This window comes from Mesoplodon bidens, assembly GCF_964165515.1.
Source record: "Mesoplodon bidens genome assembly, chromosome: 4".
Lineage (NCBI taxonomy): Eukaryota > Metazoa > Chordata > Mammalia > Artiodactyla > Ziphiidae > Mesoplodon > Mesoplodon bidens.
The window spans coordinates 161,910,876-161,938,756 of record NC_138160.1 but is presented as its reverse complement, the minus strand read 5'-3'; the positions used below and the strand labels follow the sequence as shown (position 1 = coordinate 161,938,756).

The 27,881-nt window shown below is 44.2% G+C and overlaps 1 protein-coding gene across 1 annotated transcript in view; it reads left to right on the top strand.

The window, feature by feature from the left end:
• Positions 1 to 27,881, top strand: part of DOCK2 (dedicator of cytokinesis 2) — a 416,115-nt gene that overhangs the window by 15,345 nt on the left and 372,889 nt on the right. Inside the window, exons 2-8 of the mRNA XM_081230991.1 lie at positions 3,194 to 3,277; positions 12,975 to 13,015; positions 14,096 to 14,151; positions 14,645 to 14,741; positions 17,278 to 17,426; positions 22,993 to 23,128; positions 25,732 to 25,886. Of these exons, the coding sequence (XP_081087117.1) occupies positions 3,194 to 3,277; positions 12,975 to 13,015; positions 14,096 to 14,151; positions 14,645 to 14,741; positions 17,278 to 17,426; positions 22,993 to 23,128; positions 25,732 to 25,886 (718 nt within the window). The remainder of the gene's footprint in view (positions 1 to 3,193; positions 3,278 to 12,974; positions 13,016 to 14,095; positions 14,152 to 14,644; positions 14,742 to 17,277; positions 17,427 to 22,992; positions 23,129 to 25,731; positions 25,887 to 27,881) is intronic.

Genomic DNA, 27,881 nt, shown 5'->3' with positions numbered 1-27,881 from the left:
GCATACTTAAGATAATTGATTTAAAGTCTTTGTCTCCCAAGTCCAGTGTCTGTCCTTCTTCAGGGACAGTTTCTATTAAATTCTCTTTTTCCTGTGAATGGGCCATACTTTCTTGTTTCTTACATGCCTCATAATTTTGTGCTGAAAACTGGATATCTTGAATGTTACGATGTGCTAACTCAGACGTCAGAGTCTCCCTCATTGCCAGGGCTATTGTCACTGCTTGATATAGATTGTAGTAGTTTGTTTGTTTAGTGACTTTTCTAAAGTATTTTTGTTAAGACTGTATTGTTTGTTGCACGTGGTCACTGAAGTCTCTAAATGCCTGGAATTGAGAGAAAAAAAAAAACTAGTCTTTGCAGCTGCGCGTGTGTGTTGGGGCTTACGTTCAACACTTAGCCAGGCCATTTACAGCTCTGCCAGAGCCTGCGTTTTCTCCCTGTATGGAGCTTGAAGGTCAACCAGAGCTGAGAGCTTTGGGCTTTCTCCCATCCTTTTTCAACATGCGTCCAACTCTGCATGGCCTTCCAGATCCCCTGCAATAGGTGGTGTTCTTCAAAGCTCTTATTCTCCAAAGCATTCCACTCCTAAGCCTTTCCTTCCAGGTTTATTAGTGGTATTATTGTTTGACCAAACTTCTATTCTTTGCCCTGTGTGGAAGCAGGTAGTTCTTTTGACTTTCAGTGTTTTTGATCAATGCCCTTTGCATAGCTGCTTCTCTCCCTTAAGAGAGTCCCAAGTCAGGGAAATAAAGGCAAGCTCATGGCTTTGGTCCTTCAGGGAGCCCACAGACAGATCAAACCAAGCACCTACTGTACAGTTTCTTGGGACAAGGTCTGCTCTGCTTCCTCCTGCCCCAGGAACCCACAGGAACACGGGACACCGTCTTCAAGACTGCCACCAAGATGGGGAGCAGGGAACGGGATAAGGATAAGTTAAAATGCGACAAAACTTTACCAGGTTTCAGTTGCCTTTTCTTGAGTAAGCATTGGCTTGGTTGCTGGTAAACTTTTGACTGTTTTTAAGAGTTCTGATAAAGTTGATTCTGACCATTTGTGCTGGATTTTTAATTGCTTCTTTGGAGGGACAGGCAGTTGGAACTCCCCACTTCACCAGTTTTGCTGATTTCACTCAAAGAAGTAGTTTTTAAATGCATTTTGTTTGTTGACATATGAGGAAACTGAGGAGCAAAGGGAGAGGGAATTAACTGAATCAGTGGTAAGACTACCAAGAGGACTCAGGATTCCTCTCATTTGGTTAATCTACCTCCTGCACTGCTTGGTCACATGGCTCATCAGCAGCAAGTCTCTCCTTGGTTCAAAGACCTCTGGGATTAGAGAGACAAAGCAAGGGTCTCCTCGTGGGCTCCGTCACATCCACTCTGCCTCCCTCCATCCACTCCCCCAACAGCAGTCGGCGTGATGAGGTTACATCACTCCCCTGCTTAACAGCCTTCAGCCTTCTATCCACTGGTGTATTTATACAATGGAATGTTATTCAGCCATAAAAATGAATGAAGTAATGGTAGTTGCTACAACATGAATGAATCTTTAAAATCTTGTGCTGAGTAAAAGAAGCCAGTTGCAAAAGACCACATATTATATGATTCTATTTGTACGAAATGTGCAGAATAGGCAAATCTATAGAGACAGAAAGTAGATTAGTGGCCGATTGTGGCTCAGGGGACTTTTTTGAGGTGATGAGAATGTTCTAAAATTAATCATGGTGGTGGTTTCACAGCTCTGTGAGTAAATCATTGAATTATATACTTTAAGTGGGCAAATTGTATCTAAATAAAGCTATTACCAAGTAACTAAGTAAAATCCATCCAGCTTCCCATTCTCTTGGAGTAAAGCCCAAAGTCATCGTGAAGCCCTGCATGACCTGGTTCTTGCCTCTCCAGCCTCCTCTGTGTCACCCCCCTCCTCCCTTATACTCCATGCACAGCAGTTTCCTTTTTGCTCTCTGAATGTGCCAAGTGTCTTCCTTACTTGGGGCCTTTGCGTATGCTACTCCCACTTCTTGAAATGCCCTTCCCCCCTTTCTGTTCCCATAGCTGACTTGTTTGCATCCTCCATGTATAATCAGCTCAGGGGGTCCTTTCTTAACTACCCCAACAAAAATTGATGCCTCCTCTATCAGGCCCTATTTGTTTCTTACATCACATGTATCATATTTTGTAACCTTATATTTTTTTGTGTATTCACCAAAAGAGCAAGATCAGTGCCTAGCATGTGCCTGGCATATTGCAGGCACTTACTGAATATCTGCTGCATGAATGAATGAGGACAACCTTGTAGGATCATACCATCCATCCTTCTGAGGGTCTTTCCTTAAATCGAAACACTTATGTTTTGATTCACATGTCACATGAAACATCATTGTGTCCTATTCTGTTATTGAAGATCTTCCAAGCTGGATATTCCTTAAACAAGCTTCATCCCTAGGTTAACAGTATGGCCTGGTCCTCACTTAGCAAGTGATGCTGAGCAGGGGCTGAGCACTGCAATGATACGGTGTAATCTCACATTCCAGGGGATTAGCAGAGGCTCCCATACCACACAGGGGACTCTGGGTGTTTTCGTAGCCAACTGCTACTCCCCAGAAGCTGACAGTGTGAATGGGAAGGTAGACAGTGTGAATGAGTGGTAGAAAGACTGGCATTTTAGGCCGCTGTCACCAGGATGGAGTAATTGGGGAGCAGCAGGTAGCCCACCATAGCAGTTGAGAATGGAAGTTAGATACTGGTTTTCCTGTCACTTCCTAGCCTGATGATTTGGGCCAAATTGTTTAACCTCTCAGCACCTCCATTTCCTTATCTGCAAAATGGGATCACAGTTTACACCTCCCAGGGTTGCTGTGGGAATGGAATGAGAGGATGTGCTGAGCACACGCCGGGTGTACAGTGGGAGGTCAACCATGGGAGATGACATAAATGCCATCCTTGTCACTCAGACTGGAGTGCAGGACCCGTGCTAGGGAGAGGTCATGTTTGACTAATGAATGGGGGCCTTTGGGAGCCAGGCTGGGCCTGCATTGACTCCTGTGGCAGGCAGTGGTTTCTACATTGGTTTTGTTTAGCCATGTGGGCTACATGGTCATCAGATAAAGTCAAGAAAGGAAGGGCAGGAAGGAGCAGAGATTCTTGGTATCCAGAGGTCTCACCAGGCTGCCTCTCTGTTCCATTTCACAGCCATATACAACTTCCAAGGGAGCGGAGTCCCCCAGCTCTCCCTGCAGATTGGCGATGTGGTGCGAATACAGGAGACCTGTGGAGGTGAGTCACTGGCCCAGGCGACCCTTGGATGCCAGGAGCTTGCTGATGGTGTTGGGACACCCCCAGGACATACCCAGCACCTCCAGCCCTCTCTTGGAACTTGCACCTCTGTGTGGTCTATTTCAATACATTTTGCTAATATTAGTATTTCAGATTTACTGAAAATAATGCTTTGTTATTGTAGGAATTCATACTTAGAAACAAAAGCCAAACTGGGTGGTCTGATGTTCATTGTGCTCTCTATTTGCCCAGCCATGGAGCTGTTGGGCCCTATGACACCTTCTAGATACACTTCTTTATTAGTTTCAACACCATTATAAAGGAATATCAGCATTATTAGGGGTTTGAAGGGTCCAGTAAATTATACTCCTGATTCCAGGAGGACTGCTGTACATAGCTGTGTGGTTTGGGCACTGCATCTGGGCCTTCAGCAAGCTGGGTGCCCTGTCTTGGGCAAAATGGCATCTCTTTCTTCCCACAGAGGTGTCGTCTCTTGTGAAACCAGGTGTCTGTTGGGCTGTGTCCACTATCGTGGCGATGGTGGTGGTTTTTAAAGTTTGCACGAAGGTTAATGGCCTTGGTGGACTCATGAGTCAGGCCGTTAGAAATCAATGTATCACCTGTGTCACTGATAAAATTGACATTGGGAGCACGGCTTGGGTGTAAGGGTCGAATGAGCTTGCTCATGGGCTGACTACATTCAGGCAGGCTCTCCCAGCCCTCACTGCCCAGCTGGGCCACCACGGATCTCCCCCTGCCTGGGCCTGACTGTAATCCCGCTGTGTGTAGGGCGTAGAGTGTGTCCTTCCTGTGGTCAGGCAGAGCAAAGAGAAAGGAGGGCAGAGGGGGCTCTGTCCCTGTTTCCCAGCTAATCCCTCGGGTTGGGCTCTCCTGTTCTGGGATGGGGGTGAGGGTAGGCAGGAGGCAGGTGTGCTACTGTTAAGGAGGCCCCCTCAAGGAGAAATAGAGGGCCCGAGGAAAGGAGGTTGCCTACAGAGCTAGCCATCTTTGGGTTCTTAACCACACAGTGAGAACTGTGCTAAATTTCCATAACATGTTAGTCTAGGTACTCCTCACAGCGACCTGCAGGACAGGTGGTATCTTCAGCCCTAGATTAGCTATATGCAATTAACAGAGCACCTCTGCAGATTCGTGAAGGAGTGCGTGTCCACATACACATACACACACGGACACATACACTCACACACACACAAATGCAAACCAAAAAGCAAACAAACAGAAAACGCTTTTTGGAGGGAGAAAGAATTTGATATTTGATATTTCAAAGCAGCTTTAAAGGAATCATCGTGGGGGAAATGAGAACTTTGTTCACTTTCCTTACATTTATTTTGTGCTTTAGTACTGTTGCTATTTATTTATTTATTTTTTAAGGATTTCTTTTTTTTTTTAATTAATTAATTAATTAATTAATTTTTGGCTGCATTGGGTCCTCGTTGCTGCGCGTGGGCTTTCTCCACTTGTGGCAAGCAGGGGCTACTCTTCATTGCAGTGCGCAGGCTTCTCGTTGCGGTGGCTTCTCTTGGTGCGGAGCATGGGCTCTAGGCGCACGAGCTTCAGTACTTGTGGCATGTGGGCTCAGTAGTCATGGCATGCGGGGTCTAGAGTGCAGGCTCAGTAGGTGTGACAGACGGGCTCAGTAGTTGTGGCTCGCGGGCTCTAGAGCGCAGGCTCAGTGGTTGTGAAACGCGGGCTCCAGTAGTTGCAGCTCACGGGCTCTAGGCACGCGGGCTTCAGTAGTTGTGGCGCACGGGCTCAGTAGTTGTGGCTCTCGGGCTCTAGAGCTCAGGCTCAGTAGTTGTGGCCCGTGGGCTCAGTAGTTGTGGCTCATGGGCTCTAGGTGAGTGGGCTTCAGTTGTTGTGGCATGTTGGCTCAGTAGTTGTGGCACATGGGCTCTAGAGTGCAGGCTCAGTGGTTGTGGCGCACGGGCTTAGTTGCTCCGCGACATGTGGGATCTTCCCCGACCAGGGCTCAAACCCGTGTCCCCTGCATTGTCAGGCAGATTCTCAACCACTGTGCCACCAGGGAAGCCCACTGTTGTTATTTTGGACATCATGCACTTTTCAGTGTCCAGGCCTCTATAGTGCCCAGTCTGGCCCTATTTTACAGACAGAGTGAGTGGGACTGGGGGAGGGGTAGGGGTCTGATTCCAGACACCCTGCCCTCCTCCCACAGTGCAATCCTACCCTTTACAAATGTAGTTCTACTCAGTGGCAGATAAGCAAACTCTAGGTGTCTACCAAGGGCAAAGATTGAAAATAAAAACAGCAAGCAAAACAACTCTCCTCAGTGTCACTTTTGTGCTACTGGATGCTAATCCTGAGAAACAGGCAGGGACCTCAGATTTGCAGGTGAAGGAGCAAGGCTCAGGGAAGAGAAATGACTTGCCTAGGCTCACACAGTGAGCCAGTTGCTGTTCTCTCCACTCTCCTAAGACTGCTCCCTTTTCTCCACCCCATGCCTACCAAGGCAGTGAAAATGCCTCAGAATGTTTTCTGTGTCCTACATTTTGAAATTCAGATGAGTGTTTTTTTCTTCTTTTCATGCAGTTTCCCTGGAGAAAGTGCTTCAGGGCAGGAAACTGACCACATGGGTTGCATGTAATCAGAGCCTTTCTTTACTTTTGCCTGGCCTATAGCCTGACCTTCAAAAAGACTGCACTTGCTGACTCAAGTCACCTTTGTTTTAGGGATTAACCTTCTTGCTCCTAAGCTCTTTAGTTCTGGTTTCCCATTTTAAATTTTGTTTTATCAGTCTAATTTTAATGCATCCTTGTAATAAGCAGCCACAGTACTTTTCTGGAAAGAGCTGGACATACTAATTTAGCAAGTGATTGCCAGTTCATGAATATTTTGAAAATACATTTGGAAGTCTGTTAGACTGATCCTAGATATCTGAGGAATTGGTATGAAAATTATTAGGATTTATCATGCATGCACTCATACCCATATAGAGTTTTCAAACTGGAATTTATAGGATCCTAAGAGTCCGTGAGGGCCTTAGATGGCTAAGGGCTCTGAGATCAGGCCTGGTCTTATCTTTTTTGCATGCGGGGAGTTCTGCTTATGATTCCAGTTGAAAAACAGTTCCCCTGCAGATATAAAAAAGTGAAAACCACAGTGTTAGTCAAAAATTAGTCGAAATGACAATAGTAGAAAAAATATGGGTGCGCTCATATCACCGTCTTGCAGAAACCTACTCAAAAAATAAAATCCAGCCAATTGAGAGATGAATCAAAATGTTAAAATATAGGAATTGAAAAGCTGTGATAAGAGGAAATACTGGCGAGCATTGAGTCCAAGTGAACTGATTTGTCAAAATTAGTGTTAAAAGTCATGATAGTTACGACTACCAAAAAGAACGTCATTGTTCAAAAACTGTAAAATGTAACCACCTCCCCACCCCCCGCAAAAAAAAACGAGTACAGTTGAGAAGTGGAGAGGGGAATGGAATAGAATAGATATAGTCTTGAAGATTCAAAGCACATTTCTCCAGATATCAGCAATGATTAATTCTAGGTGGTAGGAATGTGAATATTTTTATTTTGTATTTTTCAATAATTTTAAACTCTCCCCTCTACTCCGCAAAAAGAAAAGAAAGGAAGAAAGGAAGGAAGGAAGGAAGGAAGAGAGGAAGGAAGAAAAGAAAGAAAGAAGAAAGAGGAAGAAAAGAAGCAGAAAAAGCATGGGCTTTTGAATCAGAAAGTTATTCTCTGCTCCACTTACCCACCAGCTTAGTGATCTTAGGGAAGTAAGCCTCAGTTTTCTCACCTGCAAAAATGGATTATCATCACCTTGCTTCTGGGTGTGTTATGAGGATAAAATGAGAGAAGTAGAGAAGCTGTTTAGCATCATGCCTGGCTCCTAGGTGCTCTGTGTTGAATTCCATCTCTTCCCTCCATTAAACAGAGCTACACTGAGACCGGCAGGTATGTATCTATCTTAGCAATATCGCCCAGGGAGCACAGAAGATGGCCCTCTGATGGCCTGGAGTGGGTGAGGCTAGCCCTTCTTTGCCTGTGCACTAAACTTACTCAGCCAGATGAATGGGGGAAACAAAAACCTGAGCTGAAACCTGAGGCATGAATGAATTTCCTTTCACTAGAGCTCTAATGATTTTAGTATTTCCTTTTAGATAATATTTTGTTGCGATAAAAACTCAAACAATTCAGAAGGGTGCCCATTGCTAAGCTTTCCTAATAGACATCCTAATGCCTATTTCTTTGTCCATATTACATCTCTCAGACTGCCTCTCCTACCCAGAGGCAGCATAAACATTCTGCTTCCTGATTTCAGATGTGGAAAACACATGTGTTTATTTAAGTAGTCAGAATTCCTCGTGGGGGAATGAATGTGAAAAAGGAGTGTTGTTTTTCCCCAGTCACTTCCTTCAGTTACATTTGGTTGACATCTTTCCTGATATTTAACAGCATCTCAAAAGAAGGCTTCAATTCCATATGCAGTTTAATGCTCCTCTCCTCTTTCCCTTTTCCTAGCTTAAACAAGGCTGGGGGTAGAGGGAGTTTGGGGTGCTCTCTCTCTGATTCTTTGACTTCCTGATCAAATAAGCCAAAAGATCAGCCAGTCCCCTGCACGAATAGCCATGTAGCTGGGGAACAAGATGCCAAATGCCCGCTATATCTCTGAGTGAATCTTCTGGACTGCACCCTTCACGCTTGGATTTGGTCTGGGGGTAAGAGAGCTCTACCATGCACTCCTAAGGCAACAACAGCTACCTCCGAAGACCAACTCCCATCTCCTGATTACTTAGACAGTGGTGAGGGGATGTTCCTTGGGGGTATCCCAGGTTACTTAGACTCTTCCTTATGAGCCCTTCAGAGAGAATGTCTGCTCCACTCTCAGTTATTTGCTACCTGACTCTTCCTTTCCAGAACAACGGGGAAGGTTCCATTCCATCTACTGATACACATACTTGCCCGGGTCATGGGGGCCCACTCTTAGTGGCGAAGGGAATGGGATTTCTAGACAGTGGTTTCCAAGGTGCTTTTGAATTTCATTTACCAGTAAAATGGAACCAAGGGGAGGGGATGAGGGAGGAAGTTGACATAGCTTAACCTCCTTAGGGAAAGGCATAGCTTTTATTGTCATTGTTTTCTACAAAATGGGACTATACTGTACATACCATTCTGAGACTTGTTCTTCTCACTTAAAAATATCTGGAATTCCTTCTAAGCTGGCATGTGTTGTGAATCACCTCAACCTTGGTTCAGCTGCAAAGAGCTCTGCATGAAGAGTTCCGAATCTCCCACTTGCTGAGTGGGGTACACCCAGAGCCATGCCGCCTCTTTTCTCCTGACAACTCCACCGAGAGTGATCTTGACCCATCTGAGTCCTTTGCTTTTAGGGCACGGCGGGGTTGGGGGGGGACATTATGCGCATTTAAGAGGGTATTTTTTTTAAAGTGCCACTTTGCAGGGAGATGGTCCTTTATTTAGATCTGCTCTAGAAACAGGTTGGTATGAAAGGGACTCCATTTTCTTAAGTAAGGCTGTTTCATTGTAGGGAATTGGTAAGTGAAGTTTTCTTCCCTTTTGCTTGTGGGTGAGGCTAAAACGTCAGTAAACTTCCATTATGTTGAATTTGAAGAGTGTTTTATTTACTTTGTTGTTATGGGAATATGTTGAAATGACTTCACCAAAAAAACCCACAAAAAACCCAAAAAACAGGGCTTCCCTGGTGGCGCAGTGGTTGAGAGTCCGCCTGCCGATGCAGGGGACCACGGGTTCATGCCCCGGTCCGGGAGGATCCCACATGCCACGGAGCAGCTGGGCCCATGAGCCATGGCCGCTGAGCCCGCGCGTCCGGAGCCTGTGCTCCGCAACGGGAGAGGCCACAACAGTGAGAGACCCGCATACCGCAAAAAAAAATTCAAAATATGTAGGTTCTGGAAATAAAATAGAAAATATGCCTAAGTTTCTCTGGTTAATGATGATGATGATGATTATGGATTTTTAAGTGACATAATAGTATTTATTAATTTTTTAACACTTAACCGTATGCCAGGCACTGTACAAACTCTGAATTCCTTATCTAATTTAAGTCTATGAGACGGGCACTATTATTGTTCACATTTTACAAATAAGGAAACTAAGGCTTAGAGAAATGCACTAACTTGTCTAAGATCACGCAGAAGTTGCAGATCTTCATTCAAATCCAGGCTTTGATTCCAGAGCTCATACCCTTAACCACTGATTGATATTGGCTTCTGTTATATTCTTCTTGATGTTATTAGATATTTCAATCAAATAGGAAAGTGAAATACACCCAGGCACACACCACTCAAATCATACATATTATTTTTAAAGAAATAAACATTTTAGGTGCAACCTGTTTACCCCTCTCCCATTCCATTCTTGTCTTTTTGTCCGTTCTTCAGGTAACACTTCCTGAAATTGGTATGTCTTCTTCCAGTCTAAGGTTTTGTACCTTTACCAGATGTGTTCACCTTCATAATTCTGTTTAAACAATAGTTTGTGCAACAACCGTGTATGGTAGCTGTTATTGTCCTCATTTGACAGGTGAAAACACTGAGGCTTAAGTGACATGACCAAAGATCACAGTGCCCGGAGAGGGCAGAGAGAGGACTGGATTTCTAGGATGTGGGTTCTTTTTTGATGTTCTGGGATGCTTTTAATCTCTGCTCCTTTTTCCTCTCCCCATGCAACTCCTGGGTGATTAGAGAATTTAGGTACATTTCATTTTGATATTTGGAATGTGGGAGAGGAGGACAGTTGGAGTTTATCATTTTCCATAAGAATGGTAAAAAAAAATTTCCTTTCCTCATATTCCCCAGGATACACTTTGTGAGTTTTCTATTTATAAAGTTTTCATGGATAGGGTTAGACAAAAAAAGCCCTTTCTGTTACTTAACTGAAAGGGCATTAAGCCAGGGGACAAGTCCTGGGGTGTGGTAAATGCTGTGTTACCCTGAGTCTGGTTTTGATCATGGCGTCTCTTGTCATGGATTTTGCAATGTGTGCCAACTATTATTATCTGCCCAGTCAGGTCTTGGAGTACAGCCAGATATAACTGACCAGTGACCAGACTAGGGAGTGGACATCAGGGGTCATAGAGGTCAGTGATTCAGCAGGGTTGGGGATATCAGAAAAAGTCCTAAGGACAGCTCTGATGCAGTGGATGCTTTATCATCATCCAGCAAGTGGAGGTGGTGGTAAGCCTGTCTCATCAAGGATCACTGGGGATTTATTTCTGAAAGCACCTAGCCCAGTGTCATGTACACAGTAGGTGCACAGTCAGTGTTTGTTGAACTTAAATCTGGGAGCCAGAATGTATATGCTGGCGGTAAGCGTCAATCGATTTCTTGCTCAGGAGTGAGTTGAAATTTTGCAAATCAGGATACCGACAAGGGGTGGCAAGTCACTGATTCTCAAGGGTGAGAGAGGGCAATGTCACTGGAAGTCAAGGGTCCCTGATGGAGCCCCTGTCGTGGAGAGCCAGATGTGGGCAGACTAGTGGTCCCTTGGTTGTTTTCCTACTATCTGGTGGATTTTGGTGGCCTTGGCCAATAAGGTGGATTCAGGTCACTGCAACCAAGAAACCCTTAACTGTATCTGTGCTTTAAGAGAACGTTATCTGTATTTGTGCTCATCGCACGGGGGACAATGTGGTGGAACAGCTTTGAGGGCTGGCTTTGAAGCCACACAGACTTGCCCTTGAACCCTGGCATGTGATTTGGCCCAGTACCTCAACTGACTTGAATCTCAATTTCTTCATCTACAGAATGGGAATATTACTTAGCTCACAGTATGGATATGAGCACTGAATGAGAGAATACATGTACAACACTTAGCATACAGCTTTGTGTGCATTAAGCGATCAATTAATGGTAGCTAGTAATGTTACCGAGATGCTCTTATATCTTGTTTGTTGAATGGGAAAGAACTGCAAATAAAGGAGGTTGTTCTAGTGCAGTACTAGAGTGTCACCTCCAGAGTCAGATGCTTGGGTTTAGGTCTTAACTGCATTACTCACTAGCTGTGTGACCATGAGCAAGTTGCTTAATCTCTCTGTGCCTCTCTATTTTCATTTGCAGAATTGAGGCAATAATAGTACCTACTTTATAGAATCATTGTGAAGATTAATTTATAACTTGAAAAAAACAAAACAAAAAACTTTACCAGAGTTCCTGGCACACAGCAAGCGCTATTGTTAATATAATATAAGCATTATTGTTCACAGTTAATTATTACCGATAGTTATAGGGAAAATTATTAGAGGAGTGTGAAAATAGAATGTGATTCTTCATGAAGTAGAAAGTTTTCCACCACTGGAAGTACTTAGTGGGGTTGTAGTTTTGGGGATTCAGATGTTGGGAGGATGGAAATATTAGGCAAATACTATGCTCCTTCTTCCATTAGACAGGAAGCACAGTATGACGGCTGTTTATGTTCAGATCCTGGCACTGTCACTTACTAGCTGTGTAACTGTGGTCGAGTTACTCTACTTCTCTGTGCCTCAGGTGGGCCACTCTTCTGTAAAATGGGATAATTGAATTTCCCACCTCATGTGGTTGTTATGAAGATTAAAAGGCTTCATATATGAAGAGTGCTTAGAACGGTTTTTTATTCCAAACCTGAGCTTCTTTCTCTCCAGCCTCCATTCCTTCCTTTCTCTCTCCTTCCTTTTCTCCTTCTCTCCTTCCTCTACCTTTCTGTCTTTCAAAATAGGAACCACTTTGGGCACCTGTTTCTTTAGGACTTTCTTTATGACCTGACCCTCAAACTGGCTCATGACTGGTAGGGGTGACTTTGCATTTTAAGTTGTTTGTTTTGGAGCTTGCACGTATGTCTGTTGAGAACATATTTCGACAACAATCTGTCAGCCCAGTAATGAGGGTTTGCTAATGAGGCTCCTGACAGACGCTCTTTATTTACAAAGATGACGAATGCCACTACTTGGCTGTGCTTGAATCATTTCAAAGGCCAATAGGCTCATTATAGTCATCAATACTTGCTATACTGAGGCTCATTTTGTCTGAGGACTGTGTATAATTTGGATTTCTGTTAATTGAGTCATTTTTGATATTCCTGCAAAGGGAAGAATCTCTTAAAATTCCTGTCCTTTTACCCGTCCCCGAACTTGTGTGTTTTGTAATGACTAACTTCTGCAAATCACATTTTAGACACAATTTGCTGCTGTTAGAACTGCGGCCATTATTTTAGGATGTTTGCCAAACTCCCTCAGACATTCTCAGCCTTTCTGTGTCCCTAAGGCAGAGGTTGAAAACATGCATATGAACACGGGAAGGATCCAGGCAGTTAATGGAAATAAGTGAGGGACTGGGTAGAGGCTGGTGAGTTGGAGGTGCCTGCTTTGTCTGATGGGACCAGCTGCTTCTCACCACTAGCCAACTGCAACCATGCGGGAGCACTGGCCACCTTCTCTGGGCCTCCTGTTTTTTCAAAAGAAGGATGAAATTTGCATTTTTATGTGAAATCCCTGTATTTGTGGATGCTTTTTGGAGATGTTGGCAACTAATTCAAGAGACTGTTGAATCCTAGGGCTTTGATCTGTACCTAAGGTCTAAAGTACTTCGCAGTAGTTTCTTTGCCAGTGAAAAACAAACAGCAACAACAAAACCCAGCAAGGAACTTGTACGAATAGATGAAAAGCCTGTTTCTTTGTTTTCTCTTTGCAGACTGGTATCGGGGATACCTTGTAAAGCACAAAATGTTGCAGGTGAGGTCAATTTGTTTTTATTTGGGACAATATTGGACGTCTGTACCTGACCCTGCCAGCCCCCTGGGCACTCATCTCCTACTGTTGCTCCTCTGCAGACTGATGCCATTCCTTCCTCCTTGTGTCCTGTGATTTCCTCGCTGTGCCTCAGTGCCTTCCCCTTTCACTCATTCTTTGAGGTCAACCTCCAGAGCTCTGTTCTCCCTGAAACTTTTCCTAATATGCCAGTCACATATGATTTTTCGAGTCCCGTGGAATCGTGCATTTTTTATTTGAAATTTATCTCCTACTGCCTTTCTTTAGCATTGCTTGGGGGCATTCATCATTTCCTCACCTATGTGTGCAACATGACTCAGAAGGGACAGGTCCAGTCTCCGCCCTCAGGGAGTTCCCCTGCCCCAGCCCCACAGCACACCGCCATGTCCATGGGAGCAAGCGCCTGCTTTGCTCATCTCTCTACATCTCACAGTGTCTAGCGCAGTGACCGGATGTCCCCAGTGTACACGCTGGCTGAATTTATGAAGGAATTTCCAAGTAATTGATCAACTTCTCTTAACAGAACTAAGCGTATAGAGCAAGGAAATAATAGATGCTTTTTCCTTCCTCCATCATGAACAATAATATAAATCCAGAGAGAAAGAGATCTCAAATCAAAGCAACCCATATGCAACCAGGGACACTGTTGCCTCAGGACCTGACCTTTCCTGACTGGGAAGGGTGGCTGCTGTCCCGGGCAGGAGAGGGGAGCGGCAGAACACTATTCTCCCTTAGAGTGAGCCTTTCACGCACTCCAGCCTTGCCCATCTGATAGGGTGAGTGTCCGCAATGGGGCTGGAGCATCCTTTGGAATCTAGGGCTACTGTGGGATCCTGAACAACTGATGAAGAACTGGAGAGGAACCAGACCTAAAAGAGTAGATTTGGCACCTACCACTTGTTCTCTTGGACTGGGATTATTCCTGTAAAGTTTGAGGTTTTTACCAGCTAGCAGCTTTTGGAAAAATCATGAAGACCCGGGGTCAGTTTTTTTCTGTAGGGACAAGTCATGCTATCTCACCTTGTCTTATCTTATCCCCAACAGGGCATTTTCCCTAAATCCTTTATCCACATCAAAGAAGTGGCAGTGGAGAAAAAAAGGTATTTGCCCTCCTTGCCCACACTTGACCCTCCAGTGGCTCGTGGATGTCACTGTCCTGTCTACTTTGAAAACCTGACTTGGCAGATGTGAGGGATGCTCAGCCGATCCGTCTTCTTTGTGCTGTGTTTATTTATCTCCTTTCCCTCACTGGAGGGGAGATCCAATGCAAATTGATTCGTGTTCAGATCTGATTCTGAGGGGGTATTAGTAAATTTGGAGAATCAAACTTTTCACTGGCAGCTGCCTTTGAACTGAATTAAAGTAGATTACTCCTGAATAATGAGCTTGGAGGGCCCACCCAATGAAGGAGGACATTAAAAAGGAAGTCCCTTGCATCTGCATAATGTAATTGGTGTAGATATTAGAGACGGTTTAGTCTCCTGCCTGCAAGGCCCCTCTCAGCAGCTGCAGCTTAATGCACATTTGCCAACATCTTATCTTGTTAGCACTTGGGTCTCAATTTCACACCATTTTCTCCCCCACCTTAAATAGAAATATCGAGAACATTATTCCTGCAGAAATTCCTCTGGCACAAGAAGTGACAACGACACTTTGGGAATGGGGCAGCATCTGGAAACAGCTCTACGTGGTAAGACTCAAAACCCTGCTCCCTGGGATGGAAGCTTCTTGCAGTTTTTGGCTTGGTTCAAATATGGAATTTAGCCTTGACATAGTATAGCAAACAGTATGAGGCTGTCAAGGCCCAGAGAAGTTAGGTGACTTTCTCAGAGCCATACAGCGAGCTAGTGACAGAGCCATAGTGATTAGGGCATCTGGTGTGATCCTTCTGTTTTTTTTAAACTACTGAAAAAGTCATCAAACTTGAGTATGCTGAAGAATCACCTTGAGAGCTATTAAAAATACAGCTTCCTTCAGTGGGGCTCTGCATTTTAATAAACTTAGAGATTTTGATTTGGTGGTCTGTCGATAACACATTGAGAAATACTGTTCTCATATATTAATTAACTAATGACTATTGTCCTCAGATCTATGAGGGAGCTTTGACCCTGGAAAAACAAAGAGCGTGTTTTATACGAGTTTTCCCTGCATTGAAGTAAATCTAATTTAAAATCCTCCTTTGATGTTTCTAAAACTCCTAATGAAAGTGAGCAGCTAAGAAAACCATTAAACTGAGAGTGAAAATGTCAACCAAGGCTTACTGCATATTTGTTACAGCATCGTGTACACCTGCTGCTGTACACGTTCTGTTTGTAGAGTCACATTTTATGGTCATAAATGTTGACTCCCATGTGGATATTTCATAATATATGGTAATGGGCATATTCAGTTACCATTCTATAAGTTTCCCAAAGGTTGTTAGGACAGTTTAGGGGGCAAACAGCAGGCTTGAGGCTAAAGTGATTTATTATTTATTTCTACCACTCCTTTTACACATCACATACACAGGCACTGTGGAAGCTTGGCATTTTCCTTAACAAATTTTTGAATTGCAAGTCCATCATGCCCTCTACCCTAGTAAAGTGATCCTTAAGCCTCCAATTTCATGATTCTTACCATATCTGCATACCACCCATGAAGTATTTACTTAAAACCTAAGTTGTCTCCCTTTTCAGTAAACTTAAATGACTTACGTAAGGAACTTTACAACATGCTGTGTCATTCCAACAATTCTCCAACTCTCCAGCACCAACTGGATGCCCTATAATTCAGTTCAATTCAGTTCTAACACTGACTCCCCAGAGTTTAAGGGCTTAGTTCTACACGACTACCCTCTCTTCAGATGCCAGTTGCAAGTCCCAGGTCCCAGGCTCCCCACACCTGTCCAACTGGGTACAAATTCGGGGACTCCCACAACACCCCTCCAACCTCACCTCAGGTTCCGTGTGTCCTTAGAACAACTCACAAAACTCAGGAAAGTACGACTCTTACAGTTTTATTATAAAGGATACAACTCAGGAACAGCCAATGGAAGAGAGACACAGAGGAAGGTACTGGGGTAGCGATGGGCACAGAGTTTCCATGCCTTCCCCAGGGAAGACGTGCCACCCTCCCAGCACATCAATATGTTTACCTTCTGGGAAGCTACTTGAACCTCGTTGTTTAAGAGTTTTTCTCCACATTTCATTACATAGGCATGATTGAATGACTGAATCAAGTTCCAACCCTTCTAACCTCCCTGGAGGTTGGGGGTTGGAGCTGAAAGTTCCAACCCTCTAACCACATGGTTGGTCCCTCTGACAGCCAGCCCCCATCCTTGAAGCTCTCTAGGACTCATCTCATTAGCACAGACTCAGGTCTGGTCAGTACGCGCTCGTTGTGAATAAGAAAAGACACATCTATCACTTAGGAAATTCCAAGCATTTTAGGAGCTCTGTGCCCGAAACTGGGGAGAAAGACCCAATAGGTATATATACTTTTATCACTTCACACGTGCTTCCCAAATGCACAGCCAAAAGCACTTGGCGCAATTAGAACATTATTCAAATAAATACATGAAAACAAAACAGTGTCATCAAGTAGTACCTGTCAAAAGCTCAGAGCCAAAGAACTTCTCTCTCTTTTTGTTAAAAAAAAAAAAAAGAAATTAACAAATGGGAGAGGGGTTAAAGTCATATTGCCATGAAACTGCAACTTTCTCTTGCCCTTAAACAGAAGGATGGGAAGAAACTAGAGGAGAATCACCATATGGGTCCCTAATATGTGTCTTTGTACCACCAAAACCCATCTCATGTCCCTTGGGTTGTACGCATGTTACACTTGGGGGAAACTGCCCTAGAAACAGGCCTTTTGCACCAGAGCAGTGGCCCTGGTTCGCAGCCTTAAAGGGCCTGGCCTCTGAGACCTGCATTGCAGCAGATGTTCATGGCGTTCCTATTCAACATGTAACCTTTTGGATAAGAGTCAGAAATAACCCCTCTTTTTTTAAACCAGGAAGTGATTGGGATTATTACTTTTGCTTTTGAGAAACCCCTGTGGCCCTGGGGGAGGAAACATGTCAATGACTCAGACCACCACCCAATCCCTTCACAGCTGGGTAGGGGCCAAGAGAGGCACTCGGGCCATGGCCCCTGAACATGCATGCTTGACTTTGGCCCAGTTTGCCAGATGGAGGGCCAAGACCTTCGGTGCAGGTGACTGCGATTGTTTCCTGTGTTTGCTCCTAGGCCAGCAGAAACGAGCGGTTCCTCCAGGTGCAGTCCATGATGTACGACCTGATGGACTGGCGGTCACAGCTCCTCTCAGGAACTTTGCCCAAGGACGAGCTGAAGGAACTGAAGCAGAAAGTCACGTCCAGAATTGACTATGGCAACAAGTAACGTCTCTTACCTCCAAAAAGATGTTTTCTTTCCCCACCCACCCCACTTCTTCCCTTTCTCCCTATGAGAAGCTAGGTTTCATTTTTAGACGCGAGTTTGCCACTTTCTATTTGGGAGAAGGCTGTTACCAACGACCGGGCTTGTGTGCCTTTGCTATTACCCTTGTAGGACCCAGGGACCTGCAAGCGGAGAGAGGCTTGCTTATCCAGTGGTTATTAGCGGGCTAGAGATTTAGGACACTCATTTAACCTACTTCCAAGGGGCTGGGGAGCACAGTCATGCTGGTTCACTTTCGGCTTAGTTGTCATTTTATTCCTGCATTTACAAAGCTCTCTCTTAAATCCCAATGTGAGACTTAATGTTCCTTCCCTATCCTACATTAATCTAAGCCACATGCCATCAGCTAACTCATATGCACAGTTACAAAAGCATTTCCTCAAAGGGAAAGAAGGAGAAATTGGTTAGTTTGAATGCTGTGAAGTTAAGGAGAGTGTGAAACAATATTTTGAGGCAGGACAATGCACTAATAATAATAGTAATAATAACATTATAACTAACACTAACACCTAATCCAAGCTCATTATGCACCAGTCTTTAGCTTTGTGTTTCCCATCCATTGTCTTATTTCATTCTTTTTTTTTTAATTTTTAAATTTTATTTATTTTTTGGTTGTGTTGGGTCTTTGTTGCTGTGCGCGGCTTTCTCTGGTTGTGGTTTGTTGCGGTGTACAGTCTTCTCATTGCGGTGGCTTCTCTTGTTGTGGAGCACAGGCTTCAGGCGCGCGGGTCTCAGTAGCTGTGATTCACGGGCTCTAGAGCGCCAGCTCAGTAGTTGTGGTGCATGGGCTTAGTTGCTCCGCGGCATGTGGGATCTTCCCGGACCAGCACTCAAACCCATGTCCCCTCATTGGCAGGTGGATTCTTAACCACTGCACTACCAGGGAAGCCCCTCTTATTTAATTCTTATAACAACTCTATGAGGCATGCAGTTTTAGTATCCTCACTTTTTCAGATGAAGAAGCTGAGGCTCTTAAAGAGGTCAACTAACAGGTCCAAAGTCACATAGCTAGTAAATGGCAGAACCAGAATTTAGACCAGGCAGTCTGGCTCTAGAGCCCCTGGGCCTCACCATTATACTAGTTGGATAACATTTGAGAAATGTAAAGGCCCTCCCCCCTCCTGATTATGTGAATGCTCTCCAAACATCCTACTTATTTGTTTATTCATCCCAACAACAAACATGTATTAAGCACTTATGATTGGCCTGATTTCCTGCTAGGTTTTTTGAGGCCACAGAAATAAAAGTTCCTGTACACTAAGGGACCACAGTCCAGTTAAGAGTGAGCTACAAGTAAACTATTGATATGTATTGTGGTAACTTTGATGGCTTAGGAGGCAAGAGCATTCTTAATTCAATTTGGAGAAGGAAGTCAAGGAAGGCTTCCTGGAGGAGGTGACCAGAGTTAAAATTTGAAAGATAAAGAAGTGTTAAGTAGGTTTTTAAAAAAAGGGAGGCTGGGAGTGCATGAGAAAACATAGCATGTTCAGAAGACTGCAAAGTGGGTCAGAAGCCTGGAACATAGGGCCTCAGGGGGAAGTGGAAAGAGCCTATTAAGTGGGAATAAAAAAAGAAATTTTCCTAGCAGCCAGGCTTCCTTGCCTTTGTCACACACACTAGGAAGATGATCCAAAGAGGAAAGCCAAAGGGTCCAACTTATGGCTGCTTCCCATCCCAGGAGCACGGTCCCTCTGCTGGTTCCCCTGCTGGCAGCTGGCAGGCGAGTCCAAATCTGCTTATCATGCTCATCATCCCAAAGTGACAGGAAGAGTTTGCTCTGCAGCTGTTGCTGCCATTGGTACAGTGATATCTTTAGCTGAGCATGGTCACAGCTGGGACGTGGGAATTGAGGGCGTTTTGCTGCTTTGCAGTAATGGCATCTGTGACCTTCATATGTTTCCTCATGGGGGCTTCTGACAATAAGGACCAAGGATGGAAAAAATGGTCACCACTCTTAGGAAGCCTTCCCTGATTTCCCCCCCCCACCCACCCTGGCTGGGTTAGGCACTCTTGTAGGCCCTTAGCACCCTGACCAGTAATTACCTCCTTACTGGCCTGTCTCCCATGCTGTGTTGGGAGCTCCTCTAAGGCAGATTCATTTCTATGTGCTGGGCGTAGGATCTGCATGCAGTAGGTGAATGGTGGTGAAAGGAGAAAGAGGATCCTCCCTAAATCAGTCTTCCCTCTACAGCATTGCCTGGATCAGCACCGTGCTTTCAGTTTCAGTCAGTTGCCTTTGGGGAAGTGAGAGACATCCTCGGAGACCGAGGCCCTGAGCTAAGGGGCCCCTTGTTTCTTGCTTCACTTCCCTGACGACTTCAGCTGGAAGTGAGAGAGATTTGTGCACCTTAAATTAATATAGGCCTGGTGTCTCGGGGGCTCAGAGCTCTGATATGGGATAGGCAGCTTCCTGAAAACCAGAAGGCCAGATTTCAGGTCAGAGTGTCAGGAACAGCATGAGGACCATCAACCTCAGGCTGTGAGAGTCAGGGAAGCAGGACTCTGAGTCTTGGAGGACTGGTCAGAATCAGCCTCTTTCTTCCCCCAGAAATTCCATTCCTTCCTTCAGCCATCAAACTTTTGTTGAGCACCCGAGAGGCCCTCAGGACACAGACATTTACAAAATACAGCCTCTCTATGCAACAACAACAACAAAAGCCAAGCAAAGAGAACTAATAATAACTTTCTGAGTGCTTACTGTCTGCCAGGTACAGTTTTAAGCACTTTCCATGCATTAATTCAGTTAAGTCTCCCGACAACTCTGTGAGGCAGGTACTATTATCATCCCTTTTTCTTAGATGAGGAAATGGAGGCTCACAGGCTGATGAGGTCATCTTGCCCAAGATGCACTGGAATTTGAACCAGGTAGCTTGGCTCCAGAGTTCAAGCACTTAACCACTGCATTCTACTGCCTCCTGAAGACTATGAGGAATAGTAAGAGAAAGAGAAGTAAACAGACAGTTGAGTAAGAAGTCATGCATTTCATGAGAGGAGGAAGCATGAACAAGAGGGTGGGAGGAGACAGGGCAGGGGGTGACACCTGCCCTGCATCACACAAGACTGGTAGGAATTATTAGGTGAAGAAATTTAGAGGAAGAGAGAGAGAGAAGCTGAGAGGAGCTGAGAGATGAGCATGAATATGGAGAGGAAGGTAGACGGGCTGGAATCTCAAGGGCCTGAGTGCCAGGTGGAGAAGTTCGGATTTGTCCAGAGAGTGATGGGGAGCCACAGAAAAAGCCATTTCTGTTTTCTTCACCTTAAAATTTTTTATTTTTTTGAAGCGTACAGTGAGGACTTCCTCCCCTGCCCTCGTCTTGGGTTCATTTTATCACTTTCTTGAACAGAGAGAGCAGTGGGGTTACCTTCTAAGGAGAAACTGTCAAAATGCTCAGTTCTCCAAAATGAATGGTTTGCTGTCCTGTTGGGAAGAAGCCTCTCCTGATCGTGGGTCATGGGAATCCCATGAATCCTGCCCCTTGTCTACTAAAGCTTCCAAGTTTCAAATGAAACTGGTAATGGACAAGCTCTTTGGTATCCAAGCAGTGAGGACTCCTCAAATGATTCCTTCAAATCCCAAGACAGCTGGACCCGGGAGAATGTTTTATTCATACATTTTAGAACTGAATCCACTTTGATAAATTTCGAAGAGAAAGTAGCTAGAGAGATCTCGGCATTAAATTACGTATTGGCTATGCTTCGTCTTTTCCCAGGTCATGAGAGCCTCTGCTCAGCATTAGTTGAATACATTTATTCCCCCTTAGCGTTGCCCATTCAGCAGCATGGCTGTGCAACATTATGAGTCATATCTAGTTGGAAGTTAATTTCCTAATGAATGTGGACAAATGGGTGAACTTTGACTCCCTTCTGTTTGCATTTGGATGACATGAGAGATGTGCCTCTCAATCCAATTGTCAAATAAGAGATGAAAACGTAGCCTCCTTCATCTGTCCTTGCTGCCCTGACCCTGTCTGGTGCTTGGTGGTAGTGGTGCCTAAGCAGGACCACCGTTGTTCCTCTCAGAGTCTCCATCAGCCCACCACCCCCTCCCCTCTTTGTATGGACAACTGAGGTCCTCCATGTCAAGATCAGATGCAAAAGCAGCTTCAGGTTAGGACCTGTGCAAACATAACCCCTGTCCACAAACCCAGTGCTGCCTCTAAGAGCCTCCTATCTTGAAAGTATACCATAAAGGTTAAGAGTGCAGACTAGGATGCCATATTACTTTTTACTAGCTATGTGACCTGGAGTAAATTATCCTCAGTCTTTTCTTCATCTGTAAAATGCAGGTATTAATAGTACTTCCCTCACAGAGTTGTTACAAGAGTTAAATGCCTTAATATGTGTGAAGAATTTAAGGTACAGCTTATCGCAAGTGCTGTGTGAGTATTTTACTGTTACTAGTGCCATTGATGCCAATCAGAATGGCAGATGCAGTTGAAACAAATCAATACCAAGCAGGGAAAATCCTGTGACCTGGAAGTCACAGAGCTAAAGAGCAAACTGTGGGTAACAATGGATATATCTGAGATTTCTCCCCCAACAACTATTTTCAAGGTATCATTGAATAAGTGGTACGTGAATACCTTCTCTGCATATGTATTATATATCATACTATATTATGTTATGTTATATAAACATTAAACAAATAGAGATAAGGCAAAATTCTCCCTTGATCCCTCCACCCCTCCTAGTCCCAGTGCCCTACCTCTCCTTACAGGCACGCATGTTGGTAGTTTGGTGCATTTTGTCCATACCTTTCTCTCTGTACATGCACCCAGGTAACATACCTGCCTTGGTTTCTTTGTTTGCTTGTTTTTTGCTTCACACTGTATTGGGGCTTCCCTGGTGGCGCAGTGGTTGAGAGTCCGCCTGCCAATGCGGGGGACACGGGTTTGTGCCCCGGTCCAGGAAGATCCCACATGCCGCAGAGCGGCTGGGCCCGTGAGCCATGGCCGCTGAGCCTGCGCATCCGGAGGCTGTGCTCCGCAACGGGAGAGGCCACGACAGTGAGAGGCCTGCGTATCACAAAAAAAAAAAAAAAAAAAAAACACACTGTATGCATCTTTCCATGCTTGATTTTTTCTTCACTAATACATATCATTAAACATATCAAAACTATATCATATTTTTAAAACCCGACTACATAGAATTCCATTACAGATGACAGTTTATTTACCCATTCCCCCTTTGACTGACATTTTAGTTTTTTTCAACACTTTGCTGATGTAACACACATCCTTGTTCAAGTGTGGTTGTTTTTCTAAGTTCAGTATCACAGGAAATACACATTAAAATTTTCTTAATACACACTACCACAGTACCTCCCAGAAAGGCTGAGCTATATCAGTGTGACTCCCAGCTGTGTGCAAGGCTGTCTGTATAGAGCTGTGCTATGGGAGCCTATGATCCTCAGAAATCAGGTGAGCTTTCTGGTAGAAACTTCTCACCAACGTTCTACAGGCTTCAGCCTCCCTTGATTTATCATCTCATATTTTTGCTTTTCAGAATCCTTGAACTTGATCTGATTGTCAGAGATGAAGATGGAAATATCTTGGACCCTGATAATACCAGCGTCATCAGCTTGTTCCATGCACACGAAGAAGCGACTGATAAAATCACAGAGCGTATCAAGGAAGAGATGGTGAGCTTTGTGAACTAGGCTTGGCCAAGCAAAGCAGGCTTTAGCACATCATAAGTTTAAAATAATAAGCTAATTAACCAGACTGTATATTATTCAAAGGGACATCTGTCCTATGACCTGAGATGATCAGTAACCACATGCATTTTATTGTGTTTTTGTACTTGGATCTTGATTGATTCCACAACCAACCCCCAGGTGGTTTAATGCCAGGCAAGTTTCCTGTTCTCACGGACCTTTTATATTCCAGAGAGGAAAAAAGAAGAAATGTTCAAAAAGTAAATAAGTAAATAATTCCAGATGGCGATAAGTTTCTAAAAGGCAATCAATTAGTGTTATGTGAATCAGGAGCTATTTTGAAAGGTACCATCAGGAAAGGCCTCTCCCAGGAGGGACATCTGAGATGACACTTGTATAATGTGAAGGCAGCAGGCCTGGGAAGATCTAGGGACAAGATGTTCAATGCAGGGGGATCAGCAAATGCAAAGACCCTGAGGTAGTACTGAGTTCTGAATGTTCAAGGAGTAGAAAGGTCAGTATGGATGGGCCATAATGAACAGTGGAAGAGTGAAGGCAATGCTTTGCAGAGGTAGGTAGCAGGAGCCAGTTCTCATAGGACCTAAGGGTCATGGGGAAGAGCTAAGATATTACTCCAACTGTGGTAAGAAGCCAAGAAAAGATTCCAAGGAAACATAATCTTTACAAGGTTATGATAATCTGATTTATATTTTTAAAAAGTATTTTATCCACCGTATATTGTTTGAAAGCAACTTTATTTTTAGCTCTACTGAGATATGATTTTCATACAATAAAATTAATTCATTTAAAATTACAGTCTAGGAAAAAAAAATTACAGTCTAGGGCTTCCCTGGTAGTGCAGTGGTTGAGAGTCTGCCTGCCAATGTAGGGGACACGGGTTTGTGCCCCGGTCCAGGAAGATCCCACTTGTCACAGAGCAGCTAGGCCCATGAGCCGTGGCCGCTGAGCCTGCGCTCCGCAACGGGAGAGGCCGCAGCAGTGAGAGGCCCACGTACCGCAAAAAAAAAATAATAAAATAAAATAAAATAAAATTACAGTCTAATGGATCTTATTAATACATAGTGTTGGGCAGACTCTACTGCAATCAAGGTATAGAATAGCTCCATGATCCTAAAAGTTCCTTTGAGTTCCTTTGCAGTCAACCCCCTTCCCCAGTCCCAAGCCCCAGGCAACCCCTTTTGTGACTATATTTTGTCTTTTCTAGAATTTAATATAAATGGAATCATATGTCTTTTTTTATAAGTTTATTTATTTATTTTATATATATTTTTTATTTTTGGCTGTGTTGGGTCTTCGTTGCTGCATGTGGGCTTTCTCTATTTCCAGCGAGTGGGGGCTATTCTTTGATGTGGTGTGCAGGCTTCTCATTGCGATGGCTTCTCTTGTTGTGGAGCATGGGCTCTAGGTGCATGGGCTTCAGTAGTTGTGGCATGTGGGCTCAGTAGTTGTGGCGCACAGGCTTAGTTGCTCTGTGGCATGTGGGTTATTCCCGGACCAGGGCTTGAACCTGCATCCCCTGCATTGGCAGGCGGATTCTTAACTGCTGCGCCACCAGGGAAGTCCCATATGGTTTTTGTGTTTGACTTTTACTCAGCATGCTGTTTTTGAAGTTCGTGTTGTTGTATGTATTAATGTTTTTTCCTTTTCATTGCTGAGTTGCTATACCATTGACCAGTTGCCAGTGGTATGTATCATTGATCAGTTGTTGAATATGTGGGTTGTTTCTAATTCAGGGCTATTATAACTAATAACACTATGAACATTTTCATATAAATCTTTGTGTGGGCATATGATTTTATTCTTTCTGGATAATAGTCGTTGGAGCATATGATAAGTACATATTTAACTTTTTCAGGTACCAACATACTATTTCCCAAAAGGCCTGTATAATTTTGCATTCCCATCAGCAAACTATGGGAGTGCCAGTTCCTCTACATTCTTGTTAGCACTTGATATTGTCAGTGTTTTAACTTTAACTATTCTAGTGGTTGTGTAGTGGTATCTCACTGTTGTTTTGAATGTCCCTGAATGACTAGTGATTTTGAGCATCTCTTCATGTGCTTACTGGCCTTTACCATTTGTATCTTTTTTTGTGAAGTGTTTGTTCAGATACCTTGCCCATTTTCATTGGGTTGATTTTCTTGTCATTGAGTTGTAAAAATTCTTTGTATATTCTGGATACAAATTATTTATCAGATACATGTTTTGCAAATAAATTTTCTCCTGGTGTGTACCTGGCCTTTCATTTTCTTAAATGTGTCTTTCAAAAAGCAGAATTTTTAGTTTTGATAAAGTCTGTTTAAGCATTTTTTTTCTTTTATAGTTTGTGCTCTTTATGACACTAAACTTTATGTGGAAGTCTGGGTCATTTGTGGTATTTCCCAAGATCAAGGCCAAGAGAGTCAAAGTGACTTGGCTCAGACAACAGGAACTTTTGGTGGAAGGCCTGGATATAATGCTGAAATCTTTAGGCTTGAAACTTACATGATTCTTAATATTCAGGGCGGTCTTTCTGTTGTCCTGAGTGGTGCTGGGCTAATTTTCTCCCTTTTCCTTCCACCTCTCAGTCAAAAGATCAGCCTGATTATGGAATGTATTCCCGGATCTCCTCATCCCCTACCCACAGCCTCTATGTCTTTGTGAGAAACTTTGTGTGCAGAATTGGGGAAGACGCTGAACTCTTCATGTCCCTCTATGACCCCAACAAGCAAATGGTCATAAGGTAAGTGTTCAACATTGCCTGACTTCTTTGTATTCGGGAGATTGGAGTTGGCAGAGCTCAGAGTGCCTTTTCCTTCCACCATCACTTGTGGAGAAATTCCCACCCAGTAGAGAAACAGTCTAGCTGAGAATGTGGAAATAACTTCTTCTTTTAGGGTGTGGGAGTCAGGTGGAAATGTTACTTTCACCACTTTTTTTTTCCCAGAGTAGGGTTATGGTTACACCATAGGGTTTTGTAAACAGTTCTTTGATTACTGGAAAACAACCAAAAATAACAAGATTCAGACAGGTAGCACTGAATAGAATAAAAATACCTATTTTAAAAGGAGAGTTAAGAAATGAATGGTGAAAACGCCCTGTCCTCAATGGCAGTAGCAGGCTAAGAGTGTGGGCTCTGGAATCTGCATGGGTTCACATCGTGCCCCCACCATTTACTCTTTCTTAACCTTGGGCACATTGTTAATCTTTCTTAAGCCTGAGTTTCCCATTTGCAAAATGTAAGTGTCAACCTCACGGGGTCATTTCTTTTAGTTAGACTTTAATAGGAAAAAGCACAGGAAGCACAGGGCCTGGCACATGGTGCTCCAAGTGGTAGTGGTTATCATTGTTACTATCTTAATTAATTGTTCTTGAAAATGGAAAAAGTAAGGGAACTTCCAGGTACCTCAGCTCGAAGAAGGGAAAACACGTTTGGGAATCTCCAGAGGAAAGACCTTGATGTACTTCTGGCCCCCACTGCCAGCCCTGGCATCTGCCTGTGGCTCAGTCCATCCTTCCTCCCAGGTGACCACTGCCTGTCCCCTCCAGTGGGGTTCTGAGCCAACACGTGGTCCTGTATTTGAGATCCCAGTTAACGCAGTACAGTGGAGCTGGAGCATGATCCTTCTGCTTCTATGGAGAAAATGATATCTTCTTACCTTGCTTGAATTGATGATTAAAGGAGATAACATATAGTTCCTACTGAATTATAAAATTCACTTTAGAAAATAATGGCTCTCTTGGAGACATTTATTAAACATAGAAGGGGCTATCCATCTAAGAAGACGGAACTGAGGTCTGTATGTGATCTCACATAATCATCATTACTCTATGTGATTTGGGTGAGAAAATGAGGCTCAGAGAGGTCAAGTGACTTGCTCAAAGGCACATATATTTATAAATGGCAGAGCTGAGCTGTCTACCCAAGTCCATCTGACTCCAAACATTAGCTAGTTTCCAGTTTAATCTGTCACCAAGGAAAGAGTTGTATCAAATATCCTCAGTGGTTCTCACCAGGGTCTTAGCACTGTTACGGTGGAAAGCTATTCTTTATAGCAAACTTAAATCTCTAATTTAAAGAATCAGCCCAGCTCATCTGGCTAAGCCTCAGCAGACACTGTGAACAAGCGTTCCTGCTCCCTTAGAACCCACTTTGAGATGGTCTGCGTGTCATAGGCCCCTTGCTGTTCCCTGTCAGCTGCTCCAAGGCACCTGTGACAGAGATCCCGAAAGCACTCCCTGCCTCTCAGAAAACACAAGGATTCCTCATGGCTGAACTGACAAGCGTGCCTGGCCTGCTGGCTCATCTAAGTGATGGATGGCCTGAACCAGCCCTGTGGAGGGAAGCAGCGGGTCAGTGAGGTGGCAGCTCTGTTCCCCGATGCGCCACACACCAAATGATGCGCTCGATGGGGCATGCCTGAACGATGCCTCTGAGAGTGCCAGAGACACAGGGAAGCCCTCGGGAGAGAGGGCTGAGGAGGAGGGGGACAAAGGGGCAGAACCCCGCCAGCAAAAAAGAGTAGAAAACAAAGAAAGAAGAGAAGAGGCATGATACTGGAAAGGGGCAGGGGAACTTGGAAGCACTCCCCCAGTCGGTCTGACTCTGGGTAGCTGTTCTCTCCCTAAGAAACCAAGTTTCTCCATTCCTGCCTTCCCTAGCCAGCGTGTGCATACAGTGAGCCACAGGCAAGTTAGGGCATCCTCAGTGTGGTCCAGATGTGAGCTGGGGAGAATT